Source organism: Pseudorasbora parva, chromosome 15 (assembly GCF_024679245.1).
Source record: "Pseudorasbora parva isolate DD20220531a chromosome 15, ASM2467924v1, whole genome shotgun sequence".
In the NCBI taxonomy this organism is placed as follows: Eukaryota; Metazoa; Chordata; class Actinopteri; order Cypriniformes; family Gobionidae; genus Pseudorasbora; species Pseudorasbora parva.
Genome location: NC_090186.1, coordinates 9,413,730 through 9,428,149, shown reverse-complemented (window position 1 = coordinate 9,428,149; position 14,420 = coordinate 9,413,730). Strand labels below are relative to the sequence as shown.

Below are 14,420 nucleotides of genomic sequence, written 5' to 3'. Positions count from 1 at the left end.
AATTTGGCCCTAGTCAAACTCACTCAAATCCTTACGCTTGCCCATTTTCCCTGCTTCTAACACATCAACTTAGAGGACAAAATTTAGAGGTTCACTTGCTGCCTAATATACTAAGAGTAATTCACTTCAAATCAAAAGCCAGTGATCATAATGTTATGCTTGATCGGTGTATATAATACAAATAGAGAAATAAACTTTGTCAAGCCATTTTCTCAAGTCATTTTCATTCATTTGTGGAATTCAGCTTCTTATTTAGAGCACAATTGCATCTATACACTTTCAATCTTCTGCTAGATACAGCAGGCACAGCTAAACAATCATAGCTGGGAATACTCACTGTTCTTCTTATACAGCAGCACTTCAAAGCAATTGGATTCATAGTTGTCAAAGGTCTGTCTGACTTTGTCTATTGTCTTCTTGTCTGTCAGCTCGCCATACATGAAACTGCCGGGAGGACAGAGAGACAAAGGAGTAAAAGTTAAAAAAGGTTGTGAGAGTGGGAGAAGTGGGTGGGAGAGGAGATGAAAATGAGCAAGACAAAGAGAGCAGAAAACGTGAGTTAGGGGAGCGCGCACACCTGTGTGGCACACACATCCGCCCAGAAAATTCTACCTTGTCTTTCACTGTCAGTTAATTCACTGAGTGTGCACAAGGGGGAGTGGCTGATGACATGGGCTGTCAAGTTACTGCAGCCGCTCTATTTAACATACGGAGGCTGGACAAACAGTAGATACGAAGCCACAGTTCTGACATGCTCTACACCTTAATGTTATGTAGAAGGAAGGACACATTCAACTCTAAAGTTTAGCAGCAAAAACAAGACTTTATTGGGGGTTTTATCAACAGAAGTTCTTGCAAAAATAGTCTGTAAAAAGTCTGAAATCACATTGAAATCTGGCATTCAAAATAGTTTTTTAGCCTAGAAAAATAGGAAACACAAAATTAATAAGAATTCATTCAAATCAAATTAGCTAATTTTTGACCCCGATCATGTGAACTCCTTAGTACAATCCTTTGTCATAAAGAGGGAAATGCAGCTGTTCCCTGAAATTGACATGCTTGTTATATAATTTTGAATCCAAAAAAAAATGCATTAAAGGCATAGTTCACCCAAACATTATAATTCTGTTATCATTTACTCACCCTCAAGTTGTTCCCAACCAAATGTCTTTGTTCGAAGATATTTGGAGGAATTGACTACAATAGTCTTTTTTCCCTTCTATGATAGTCAATGGTGGCTGAAATCTGCTTGGTCTTCCTTTATTATCTTCCTTTGTGTTGTAACTTGAGGGTGAGTAAATGATGACAGAATTTTCATTTTTGGGTGAACTATCCCTTTTAACAGGACAATGCTTTACAAGTAGTTTCAGACTTTTGGACAATACAATTTAATGATAACAAATAAGGCAGACCTAGACAAAATTGCTTAAATGATCACTTCACTGAATATTTACTTCAGCTTCCATAAAACCAAAAATTCTGGGATTTATGGTCTATTTGAGTAGTTTTAGTATCAAATCTTCACCCTAATTGCTTTAGCTGACAAAGGCTTGTGCCAATTCTACCTCAAAATTCCCCTTGAATCTTGAGTCAATCTGGAGTCATATCACAGTCTGTAGGCAGATCCATATCACTGCGTGTAGGTAGAGCCAAATCACTGTAGTCAGTATTTCTATTTCTGCTCTGATGATTGGCACCTTACTGAGCTTATTTAGCGCTAACAAGGTGTTCAGTGATGGCTCAGGAGAAAAGCGCTCTCTGAGTGGCTAAATAGCACAAGCAGACTCTACTATGACTTAACGCAGCTTAACTGATGTGCGAAGTATGCTTTAGCTGCATTGCTAACTCAAGCAGAGTGAGAAAAATGACACTTCTGTCTAACAGCAAATCATTCGAGAAACATCCTCACTATTGTGATGAGTGAAACTGGCGGGAATAGTGAGGTTAGCGCTCACGTGGGGAGGTCATAACAAAAAACTCTACTTGTACTGCATCAGTTTAACTGATTTAGCTGCAGCTACCCAAGCATAATCTCTCTGGGAAAGTGTGTGACGCAAGCTTCCCTTCCATATTCGAAATAATGTAATTCTGTAAAAACATATAATTTAGTTATGATGCACATGCTCTAATGCATTTTTGGATCCTGCATACCTTAGCCTGAAAAGTTGTAAATATGAATTTGTACCACATCACTGTCTGTCCTTGACTAAAAAGTAAAGACAGGGTAAAAATAGACCGGTGGGAAAGGCACTCACCTGCAGGTGCTGCTCTTCTGCATGACCTCTGCTCTGTGGTAACCAGAGAGCTTGCAGAATCCGTCATTACTGTAAACTATAGGCCACTCCACGATTTGTGCATTCCCTAATAAGAAACTTGTCTCTGCAATAAAAAATAAGAGAAGGCAGAGTGACACATTTATTAATGTGCCTAAATAAAGCCCAAAGAAGCCGTGGTTTACAGTGAATTTACAACCAACGCCCCTTAGCTGTTCACTGTAAACCCCGGCTTCACTGGGCTTATTGCTTTCATAAAACAGTTACTGCACAATACAAATATTAAAGCCAAAAAATGTATTCTGTCTGATACTGCGCCACTGGGTTGTGATTATGGGGTGTGTTTGAACCGAACCAGGAAAGAAAATGCCTCTGCACTGAATTGGATAGACCTATAACCAATCAGAGCAACGGAGTAAGTGACATATGTTGAGCTACGCATAGCTGTCAACAAACCTCAACTCCGTGCACGCTGGAAGTAGTAGAAGAAGAAAAAGATGAGTGTAAAAGATATTTGCCGGTGTTGTAAAAGGAGTTTAAGGATACACAGAGTACTTACCAACATGATCATCATTTTTAAGAGAAATAGTAAAGGTGAATGTATACGAACAAGTTCTCAGTTTAGGATTAGAACTTGAAAAATACACTGTAAAAAAAAAAGGCAAATTTTGAACTTTTGCAGTACAATCGACTTGGATGTTAAGTTATTTCAACTTAAATTATGTTAAACTGACTTTAAAAAAATGAGTTACTTCTTGTATAACTAATAAAAACAAGTTTAACATTTCTTAACTTATTTTGATGAGTTAAAACAATGTAAAAACATAAGTTGTCTTAACTTATTGAACACATAATTTTTTACAGTGTACAGGAAATTCAACCCAAGTGCTTTTTGGTGATGTGGATGATTAGGTTACTGTTATTATTTAATATTTTTACTTTTTATTCATTTTTGTTATTTCCCCTTTTCTCTTTTCCATTGTAGCACTTTGAGATTCTTTGGAATGAAAAGTACGTTATAAATAAAATCTATTATTATTATTATTATTATCTGTTATTACTATATGTATCTGTCCATCATAGTATAAAGTCCGCCCTGACAATTTAATTGGTCCAAGCAGCTCTGGTTTTGACTCTGGTTGGTTGAAACATAGTTGATCCACAACAGATCAAGTCCAGACCGAACTTCCCGACCTCAAATGTTGTGGGCAGGGCGAAGTTCAGCTGGCATCAAGATACCTATGAATCAATGTAACTTGTAAAATCACTAAAAGCCTTCCTTCCGTTGGAAAAAAAGTCCTTGACCGTGAACAGCAACTTAAGTTACACTATTCCCTCAAAATCTGTAGGTAGGGAATTCAAGTTGTTTTTTTGTTTTGTTTTTTGGGGTTGGAGGGGTCGGGATCTAATTCTATTTAATGTATTCTGACTTGCTTACCGTGTGCGTTCACACCGCCGCCGGCGAGAGCGTCAAAATTCGCTCTTGCCGCCCTGACAACGACGCTGTAGAAAGCTCCGTGGACGTGCTGGCGCTCTGACGTAGATCGAATGTTTTTTTCTTTTTTTAAACTGTATTTAAAGAGGCCGCAAATCAAACAAGCATGTTGATGGATATACTAACCACAAGTAGGGTATAAATTAACTTCATGAAATCGTTTAAATGTGAAAGTAAGAATTAATTGCATACCCGCTGAACAACGAGCGTTCTAGCGCCCATAAAATAGTGTGGGGGAAAAAAATGAGGGAAAGATAACCTTTTCAGCTTCCCAAATAACCCAGCGTTAAGGAAAGTGATGTCAAGTGGATGAAGTTTGTTTTCCCAGAAACACAACGGAGTTCTGCAAGTGTGTTTGTTTGTTCCCGGTCATGAGTCGAAGGCGGTGAGTAAAACTGCATCAAATGTAAGTGCATATAATGAAAACAACATGAGCTTATAGTGGATCGAAAGTTTACTTAGGGATAATCATATAAATATGATAAAACTAAAGACTCTTATGAGATATGAAGGACGCAATACTACTCTATAGGTACTCAAGATTAACACGAGATTGGCAGAAACTGTGTATGCTATGCCCCCTTAAATTGCTTTAGATTGCCCAACATGCAAATGGACATTCAAACTGATTTTTTAATTGTGAACATTGAACTGACCCGAATTAATATGCTAAATCTGCAGTCGTGGCCGTGTTTTATTGTGAATGAAACACAACTATTGACCAATCAAGGACTGGATCTAACCGTTTTATAATAACTATAATAGTATATGTATATTTATTATTCATATTATTGTCTTAATGTATGGTTTTAGACCAGTTAAAAACTTCAGGAAAAATGAACTGGAATGAATAGAATTAAAAACACTCTAAATGGTTTAAAAGTAACACAGGATGCATGTGTCTTAAGGAAGAACATTGTAGCAGAAGCTCAATGTTCAGGGGCGCAGAGGCGTCACAAGGCCCATTTTAGCAAGGCTTTTATATTTGATATATTATCCACAAAATACAGACAACTAGCCCACTCACATTCAACCAACCCCGCAAGACCATACTGGCTAACCAGCTTCACTAGCTCCGGTTTGCTTGAGAACAGTGTGCAAGTCCACCAGCTAAACCAGCTCTATGCCAGCACTAAAAAGTCTAAAGTGCGCAAGTGCACTTAGGGCATGTACGAATCCACTTTTGCTAGTTTTAACGACGGAAAAATGGTCGGCGTGCCCGGCGCATGGTCTAAAAGGGTTGTCCTTATTTTCTTAATGAGTCATGGGTGTGTTTTGGCGTAACGTGCAATAAACCAATCAGAGTCTCATCTGCCATTCCCTTTAAAAGCCAGTTGCGCTTGCATCATGGTGGATTCGCTATTTACATGGTGGAATTTGCGAGCGGAAAGACCGAGCGCTGCTCCAGAGAGGAATCCTTTATTTTTATTTTTAATATTTAAAAAATGTTTGTTTGCTGCTGAGTGTACACCCATTGCAATGCACACCCACCTACAGACGCACATTACCACCGCACTCTTTGATTAACAAAAAGCTGTCTATTTCAGTTGCCTCATAATAGCAACGCTCCAACAAAGCACCTGAACACACCTCGTTTTCAGACCAGTATGCCAAATGTATTTGCTATTTAAACAACGTGGCGCTGGACATGAAAATGATAACTGCGTCAGGTTGAAACTACCAAAAAAATTGCTTGTGCCAGGTGTATGATAGAGCCCTAAAACCACACATATAACATTAAGTCTAATCACTTGAGGTGGACAGACTCATTTAGGCTCTCCCCTTTCAATGGCACTTTGTTAAAAAGAAAAAAATACTTTCTAATAAGTTTCTATTTTGGACTTCATTTGTGGAAACTTCCTTAATTAGTTTCCATCCCTTCATTTGACAAATTTAATTGCAGTGCACTTGCAGTCTTGAGATCAATGTAATGGATGCACTGAGGTCTAGCCATAGCAGGTGGGTTAAAGACCTGAACATTGTTCCTGTAAGACTATGCCATTAAAGTGACTAAGTCATCCTCTCTAGTCTTCATTAGCGTTTTAGTTAGGCTAAAACCAGCTGACTTCAGCCTCCCATTGCAGATATAGAAATAGCCAGGCTATTACAGCAAAAATCAGGACACAAATTGTTACAGAAATGTCTGTGACAATACAATTCCTTACACACATAAAGACCCCCACAAACACAAGCGCCTTTGCTCACACATACACACAAGGCTTTTATACTGCGGCAGAGCTACAGTTCTCTCTGCTCTCTGAACACATGCAGTCCCCCCCTGAGGAGGGAGGGAGAGGGAGAGGGAGAGGGAGAGAGAGAGAGAGAGAGAGAGAGAGAGAAAGAGAGAGAGAGAGAGAGAGAGAGAGAGAGAGAGAGAGAGAGAGAGAGAGAGAGTGAGAGAGAGAGAGAGAGAGAGAGAGAGAGAGAGAGATGGTGTCAAATGTGGCATTTGACACAGCATTTAAAAAAAGTGGCTGCTTCTCTCCTCCATTGAATAGTCGCCATTATCTCTCCTCCTCCTCAGGACCAGCTGAAAGGAAAAGGATGAAGTGAAGTGCTGTCCCCTTGAGGAAGGAGAGAGGAGACTCATTACAGCGGTCTCCGTGCCATGGCCCCTGCCCTTGGATCAGGGGCCAATTGCGAAGAAGTACTCCCTGAGGATGCAAGAGACCTAGATCTGTTTGAAGATCAGGGCTCGGTGATATGATAATCATGTAATGCTCGATATATCGTATTCTCAGCCAAGACAGCACGTTCAGACTAATAAAGATTCTGCCAAGAAGTCAAGCATTAATAACTAATATGGAAAAGGAGTTCAGGCGAGTGGAGCAGTCCCTTCCGCTGCACAAAGATAACGCAAGAAAGTCTTTGCGAGAAATGACTGTTGGGTTGCAATGAGGGTCATAGTTTAAAAAATGTATTTTCTATTCTTATTTGTAAAAAAATGTTTTATTTAATTTTAGTTTTCATTCACTTTATAGCCCTTAAAAGGACATCTTGAAGGGGGGGGGGTATTTTTAAATCAGAAGTGTATTGTAAGTAAAAGTAAAAACCTTATACAGCAGGGGTCTCAAACTCAATTTAACTGGTGCAGGTAGAGGTACACTCTGGGTCAAGCTGGGCCGCAAGTATTCCACAAAAAAAAAAAAAAGAGCACAAGTGATCCAATCTTCTCAGTCTTTATTATTAATAGTTCATTTCTTCTGATCATGAACTGTTCTTCTGAATTTGAACTTTCCTTCTGAACATGAATGGTTCTTCATAAACAAAGGGTTTTCTTGCCTACTCAATGTTTTTTTTTATATTTAAAGCCTGTAAAAATTAAATCATTATGTAATGATGAAATAATTAATCTCATTTAAAATAATAGACTTAGCCGTAATCAGGTCAAACTGAACAGTGAATGAAATTCTAGTTGGGAAATATTCTTTTTGGACTATTTGCAAACAATATTTGCATTAATTTGCGCCTTAATCCGGAGATTCTTCGCATTAGTGAATAAATATTTAGAGCCGCTGCTAATATTTGAGTTACCTATAGGTCTAGTGGTAGAATTTTAGTTATCCGTTTTAAAAGTTATAAGTCCTAATCCGCTTCTTCAATAAAATCAAAGATGTTCATCAATAATTGTATATTAAGAGCATGGACACATTTATGTGAGTGCATTTTGTCTTTTGATTTCACCGGAAAGAATAGTCTCTCTCCGCAACGGCGATAGATTGACTCGCTCGTCTGTCTGTCTGTGTCAGTGTCTGTGTCTGTGTGTGTGTGAAGACTGTGCACGAACTCCGCCTACTTTGATTTGATTGGGCATCTGAGTGCTGTTATACCACATTCATCTCGACTGTCTGATCATCCGCCTTGAATTCTGTTCCTGTCAATCACATGGTGTCAACCAAATATACTGCATAAGGGAGGGCCGAGCTAACTCTCTCACATACACACTTGAAGTGAGGCGGCAAGCTAGGCACATGCAACAACTCAGCAAAAAGGTGCTTTACAGATCAACGCGCGGGCCGCACTGACACTAAACTTTAACAAGTAGGGGGCCACAAAATACAATCCAACGGGCCGTGAGTTTGAGACCCTTGCCTCACAGCAAACATGACTCCATTACAAGTCACCAATTTCAAAATCGTGTAAAAGACTTTAAAAAAAAAATCACGTTTATTTTATTATAAAGTTGAAAGAAATCAGAGCGCCTCAATATTGCGATCGACATAACATCTACAAACACTCAAGTCTCAGTTAAACTCTAGTGCTCAAAAAGGGCATACTTTAAGCAATATCCTTCAAAAAGTTATCTTCCATATAACGCATAAATAATGAATTCAGAAATTCAAAGTGAAATGTAAAAGCAACTATTTAAGCAAGCTTGTCATTGTACTGTTTTGTTGTGTTTTTCATTAGAAATATTATTGAACACACCATTCAAGCAATTCGCCCCTGAATTAGTGCTAATTCTAAAGCATATAAAGCTAAATTAAAATGTGCACGGCACGGCCGCACTAACATTCATAACGGAGCGTGACTGACGCAAAGCGAAAAAAGCCGAGTAAAAGCTTTAAGTTCATATCGCTGCTCTGTACCGTTATGAATGCCTTTGACTGTGTGGCCATGCACATTTTACTTTCGGTTTAAAATAAGCGATTTAAAAGCTCCCATATTACCGGTGTTGTCACACGCCGAATAACCGGTGGGTAAAAGGAAGGGCAAAGCACACTAGACAGGTTCTATAGTTCCTTCAACGCCCTGTAGATTGCAGTATCACTTCTTTTGTAGCAGAAATAAACTGCTGCAGAAAAAGTTAGGTGCCATGCAAAATGCAGGACACATTTCAACTGGAGGTGAGCATCTCTATGCCATATCCACTCTGAAGCAAAGAGCCCTTGAAGTAGGGACTTTGGAGGGAGCAAGACGCTTGGGTGTCATAATGAAGCCACACTTGGCGAAAGAAGCAATGAAAAAACACGTAATTTCCTCTTTAGCTTCACATAAAATGTTACCATGACAACTCTAGGCAGAAACAACAGAAATATCATATTATTGGTGTCTTAACTTTATAAAAAAAAAACATTTCTTTATGAACTTTTTTAAAACTGAATATGAAATGCATGACAAAACAAAACAACATGAATTTTTCTGTTTATATGATAAAGGATCACTGAAGTGCCTTAAAACGTGTAGCATTATTATGTGTTGACGTATTTAAAACAGGAAGACGGGCATATTGACATATCGAACAGCTCCTCCACTTTTTTAAATGAACTGTTTGTAAGAAATGTATTTCAATGAATCATAAAATGGCCCTTATGTGTCACTAGACATTAAGAAATCATGTTAATTTCAAATACTTATATCACTGACAACAGTAGTCCGGCCAGGATATTGTCATTTATAAGTTGTTGTTGCAGCCCTCAACTGATTTTGATGTTGACATGTTGTGTTTTGGCCTGAAGCTCCGCCCTCCACCTATCGACCAATCATGAAGTCAGTAGTGTTTCAGCATCCGGGTTGTCAGATCTGCTGTAGTTACCACAGCTGCAGCTACAAACGTTCCTGCAGATCCTGCAGCCGATCTGGCAACCTTGAGTCAGGGGAGGGGGAGAGGGGATACACCGCTCTATAGTCATTTGAAAGTGATTGCAGTGCCAGTTTTGGCCACAATCTTACATATAATTCAATAGCCTTTTGTTTATATCACAGCTCAGGCAGAGCTGTTGAGCTCGGTAAAACCCCAGTTTCAGTTTCATGGAAGCTGTCACAGTCTGCCCACCATGAGACAGAAGCATGGTTGGTAAACCAAGGCCTGGCTGGCCATTGGGGCGCTACAATAGGGCTGGACGATATGGCCAAAATTCATATCACAATATTTTTCTTAATTTCGGTCGATACGATATAATTCCGATATCGATATGAAATATATAAAAGCTTTAGAAAAAACTACTAAGAACTGCCACAAAGGATGTCTGTACCTATAAACTTCTGAAAAATGTATTTGCCAAGTCTATGAATAGTCATCCTATAAAACTATATAATATTTTAGAAATAAAACCAGTACAAATAAATTAATGTTCACCTTTTATTTGTATTTAGCCTTTATATGAACAAGAAATGTGAAATCAACATCAAATAAACATAAGACTCTCACTTTATTAATATTAATATCTTTAAGTTTAAACTATAACATAGGCTGATTATATTATTCTTAATATAGATTAAACAAAAGTGCTTCAGCCAGGATTCAGATATTCAGAATATAGCGGATGGATCTGCTTCAGATGGTGGATCTGCTTCACAGCGTACAGTGCTCCTATGCCGCAGATGCAGTTTATTGAGCATTTTCTTTAAAGTTTTAAATTTCAGTGAAGAACAATTCATAGCGCTCTATTTTCCATTTATGCAAAATTATAGCATATATTTAATGCTGCATTTATTTAATTAAAAATGCAGTAAAAAACGTAATACAGTGAAATATTATTCTGATCTACATTATCTGTTCCCTACGTGAATATATAGTAAAGTGTCATTTATTCCTGTGATCAAAGCTGAATTTATCATCATTACTCCAGTCTTCAGTGTCACTCATCATTCTCATATTAGGATTTGATGCTCAACAAACATTTATGATTATTATCAGTGTTGAAAACAGTTTTGTTGCTCATGATGCTCCTTCATTGCTTTCATATATTGTCGCAATCGTCTGACTGTCGTCACCTTTCAGCTCATAACGATTGTTTTCCTTCAGCTGCAGCTCCAGCGTGACAGTAGTTCTGCGAATCCGCTTTTGGGCTTTCTGTGAGAGAGCGTCCTCCTCATATTTAGATACGAACAAAATGACATTTCAAGCTAGCATAGATTATTTTTTGTCTCTGAAATTAAATCTTGATGTATTCACGTTGGTTTCTATGTATACACTTGCCCGTGACCTCAAGAAGCGCGCAATCAACCGAGGTTAGAGAAAGCGGTCTTTAGCGTCTCTGTTAACTTGCCCGCCCTCGCTCCAGGTAACGCCGTTTGGAAACCCGCTCGGAGCGGGTCGACTAAGACCGGTGAGACCCAGTAAAAGTGCGGGGGATGAAAATACACTTTATTAAAAGTGCGGAGGACACGCCGAACCACTTCCACCCCACTGAATTAACGTTAGTCTTTCTTCTCTTATCAACGATTTCTTTCTCCTTACTTGTGGAAGTTCGTTCAGTCACATTTGTGTTGCGGTCAGGGAAACTCTTTTTGTAGCTAAAACTTGCCGCGTTGGATCTATCAGCCTACTACTGCTGAGCACTGACTGCGTTTCTGTGGTGTACGTCATCGCGCAAGTAGCCAATCATGTTCTGCTCTTTCTGACGGCTGCGCCCTGAACGTCAGTCAGTGAGGAATACTGTAATATATTTATCGAAATATCGGAAATGTGTTTAAAAATCATATCACCGTTATTGAAAAAAATTATATCGCGATATATATTGATATTGAATTATTGTCCAGCCCTACGCTACAAGTAACGGAAGAGGAAGGAAGTAGACCGTGTGACCACTCGTGAGATAGAGCATCCTGTCCCAATGGGAAAGATGCGGTGACTTGAGCTACTTTGTGCCACCTTGATGGTTCTGGTGAAAAACTGTTGAGGCATTGTCAGAATGAGGACATGACAGCCTGCCAGAACCGGCAAGTAATATACCAGAATTAAGAAGACCACACACAATTCCAGGAGACTGGTGTGGTCCCTGTACTGAGCTGGAAACCAACGGCCCCAAATTCTGTGTTGTGGGATTCCACATTTCCCCCACCCGAGGGCCCTTTGTGAAGGCATTCAGTTGTTACTGTCGCTTGTAACGCCCTTACAAATGGCATCCACTTCCTGAAGTGCCTCTCAAAGGAACAAAAACGCAGTTTGGTATCCGCCCGTAGTGTGTAATTGCATTACTCATTACAAATGTAGAGTACTGTAGAACTGTAAAAAAAAAAATTGGTTTCCAACTGAACATTTTCTAGTGACTAGTCAAATCTAATTGTTTCAGTTTGCCAAATTGAATTTCTGTGGATTAAACTTATCAATTCACAAAAAATGAACAACTGAAACAGTATTGAAAATGTCGTTTGTAAACCCCTCTATAAAGCAATGCAATACTGCACACTGTGCACAGATCCACCACAAAGCAAAAAGAGCATCCATTTCACAGGCAATATTGTCGGACAGCATGTAAAATCAATGAAATATTGAGACTAGAAAGACTTTAAACTTTATGATCTCACTTGAGGAAAATGAACACTCAGGCTTACCTGTGTCTCTACTGAATTAGTCTTGTTGGTTTAAAAATGTCTCAAGTCAAGTCACCTTAAATAGCCCGAGTGGTTGTAACAAACACATTGATCACACTTCCAGTTCCACGTGAAGCCTACGGCACTCCATCAGCGCTTTATGTGTAATATGGGATGCTGCCGAAAGCTTATTGTGTAAATGGTGAATAAGAGGCATATTGACAGTGATGAAAGACTTAGTGATGTGCGTGCCAAACCCACGTGGGAGGCCAACAGACAGCTGCTAGATTGCTCTCCACAATTCCACAGCAGTGTGTTTACAAGAAAAACATCTCATATAAGCACTCACATGGCCACATTTACTTCTATACATATTATTTTATTTCAGCTTTACCTGCCCACAAACTCATGAAACAGCTGCATTTTCTTTTGCACATACATAAAACACATGAAATGCAACATACTAAAATGCATATAAATTGGGAACAGTTAAAAATCAATAGTGAAAAACATGTTTTCAATTCTGTTTAGACATTTTGCACTGGATAACTTTATACATTTCTGTAAGTTATCCAGTTAAATGCAAAATGTTTAGACAATAAGTTGTCAAGTCAACTACAGACTTTGTTTAATAATTATTAATCAATTATTTTTAAATTGTCATCAATTATGTGTATGACAGAAATTAAAAACTGTGATGAACAAATATGTAGCAAGGCAAATATTTATTAATATTATATGAAATAGTGTCATTTAAATGCACATAAAAATGCACAAACATCAATAACGACAGCAAGTTCTTGGATTGGCTACCAATTTCCTTTTTCCATCGGTCAGAAATTATCAACACATATTTTACTGAGAGACTGACTAACATTTAAAAGAAGAAAAAAAAAGATACCAGTACCATTTATTTTTTACAAGCTTACTGTTGTGAATCAGGTTGAGATAAGGAGATCGTTTGAAAACTGGTCAGTTATTTACTTGCTCAAAAATGGATTTTGGATCATTTTTAACAAAAAACAAAAACAAATGCACGGGCGGCAGCTTTAAACCGGCCCCTTAACACCACAAAAACAGGTCACTTTAAATGTCAGCCACAGTTTCTTCCTGTTAAAGTCAGAAATTCTTTGCTGTGTCTGAAATATGCCTACATCCAGACTGCAGTATTTGAAAAACAGTACAGAGTAATATGAGAGTAGTATATCCAAATTCATATTCAGTAGACATTAGGCAAAACGTATAACCTACTACTTTCTGCAAGATTTTGAAGTGCGCATTCAATGAACACTTTACTATACCATGAGAGGATTTGTCAGTTAGAGAGGAATTGGAAAGGACGTCCATGGAGCTGACACACGACAATGCCAACATGGCAGATGCAGTACGTCCGAATTTAACACTTTCACCATTTCATACTAGTACACACATTCATAGAAAATACTTTTTTTAACTGGCGCAAATTTAGTTTGAAGCCAAATGTGGTACCTACCTACTATAAAATGTGTGATTTTTGCTGGCACTTGTTTGCAAAAAGCTGCAGGGATATATAACACACCAGCACACCACTGATAAAAACGCAGATTGGTCTAATTTGATACCGAAAAGTAAAACTGATTACTCCTTGGCTGGTCAGACTAGTCTTAACATACTGGCTATGTTTATGCAACTGGAATCAGGTCCTGATCTCATGTCAAAGGTCAGACGTCTAACTATACAAGACTAAAATAATGCTGACAATCAATACATGGGAGCATGTCAGTAATATAGTTCAATATGAAGCGGTTTGTTCAAACGACACTCTTAGGCTGGTAGCAACCACATTTGAGGGAAATATATTGGTCTCGCTTGTTTTTATGTATCGAAGTCATTCATGTTTCTTGGCATTTGTGACTCAAATAGCACGCTAGAATTTTTTTTATTCCTTGACATTTGGAATGTAGTGTTCTAGCAAGAAAGATAAGCCATGATTCAGATTAAAACTTTTAGGTTTGACAAAAGAGGGTAGTAGACTTTTAAATTGCACTGATTATTAAACACTGTGCGGAAGACTCTGCTTTCAGACAATTTGTGACCTTTTCTCTGGCTCCATTGCCTCTCACTGTCATTCTTTATCTCTCTATAATTCTTTACTCAATTACAGCGTGACACTTTGTGTGTGTCAGCATTTGACTCCATTACTTCCAGCAAGAAGAGAGATGTCCACGGCATGTACATTAGGATATAACCACTGCCAATCCCTGAACTAAGGTCCTGCCTCAAGCAATGACTTTGAGGATAGTTGTCAATTTAATCTCGTACACTTTGGAATTCTAATAGAAAAGGTTCAGACCAGCAGGTCTGATGAACTTTGAGATTTCCTGAGGGCTAATATGTCACTCTTAATAAAGCAC

The 14,420-nt window shown here is 38.4% G+C and overlaps 1 protein-coding gene across 3 annotated transcripts in view; it reads right to left on the bottom strand.

Annotated features, from left to right (window-relative positions):
* kcnh5a (potassium voltage-gated channel, subfamily H (eag-related), member 5a) overlaps window positions 1-14,420 on the bottom strand; it is a 139,431-nt gene that overhangs the window by 113,607 nt on the left and 11,404 nt on the right. For all 3 annotated transcript variants that reach the window (XM_067417035.1, XM_067417036.1, XM_067417037.1), the window contains exons 2-3: window positions 2,256-2,379; window positions 338-444 (exon numbers count right to left, since the gene is read on the bottom strand). In XM_067417035.1, coding sequence (XP_067273136.1) covers window positions 338-444; window positions 2,256-2,379 — 231 coding nt within the window. The remainder of the gene's footprint in view (window positions 1-337; window positions 445-2,255; window positions 2,380-14,420) is intronic.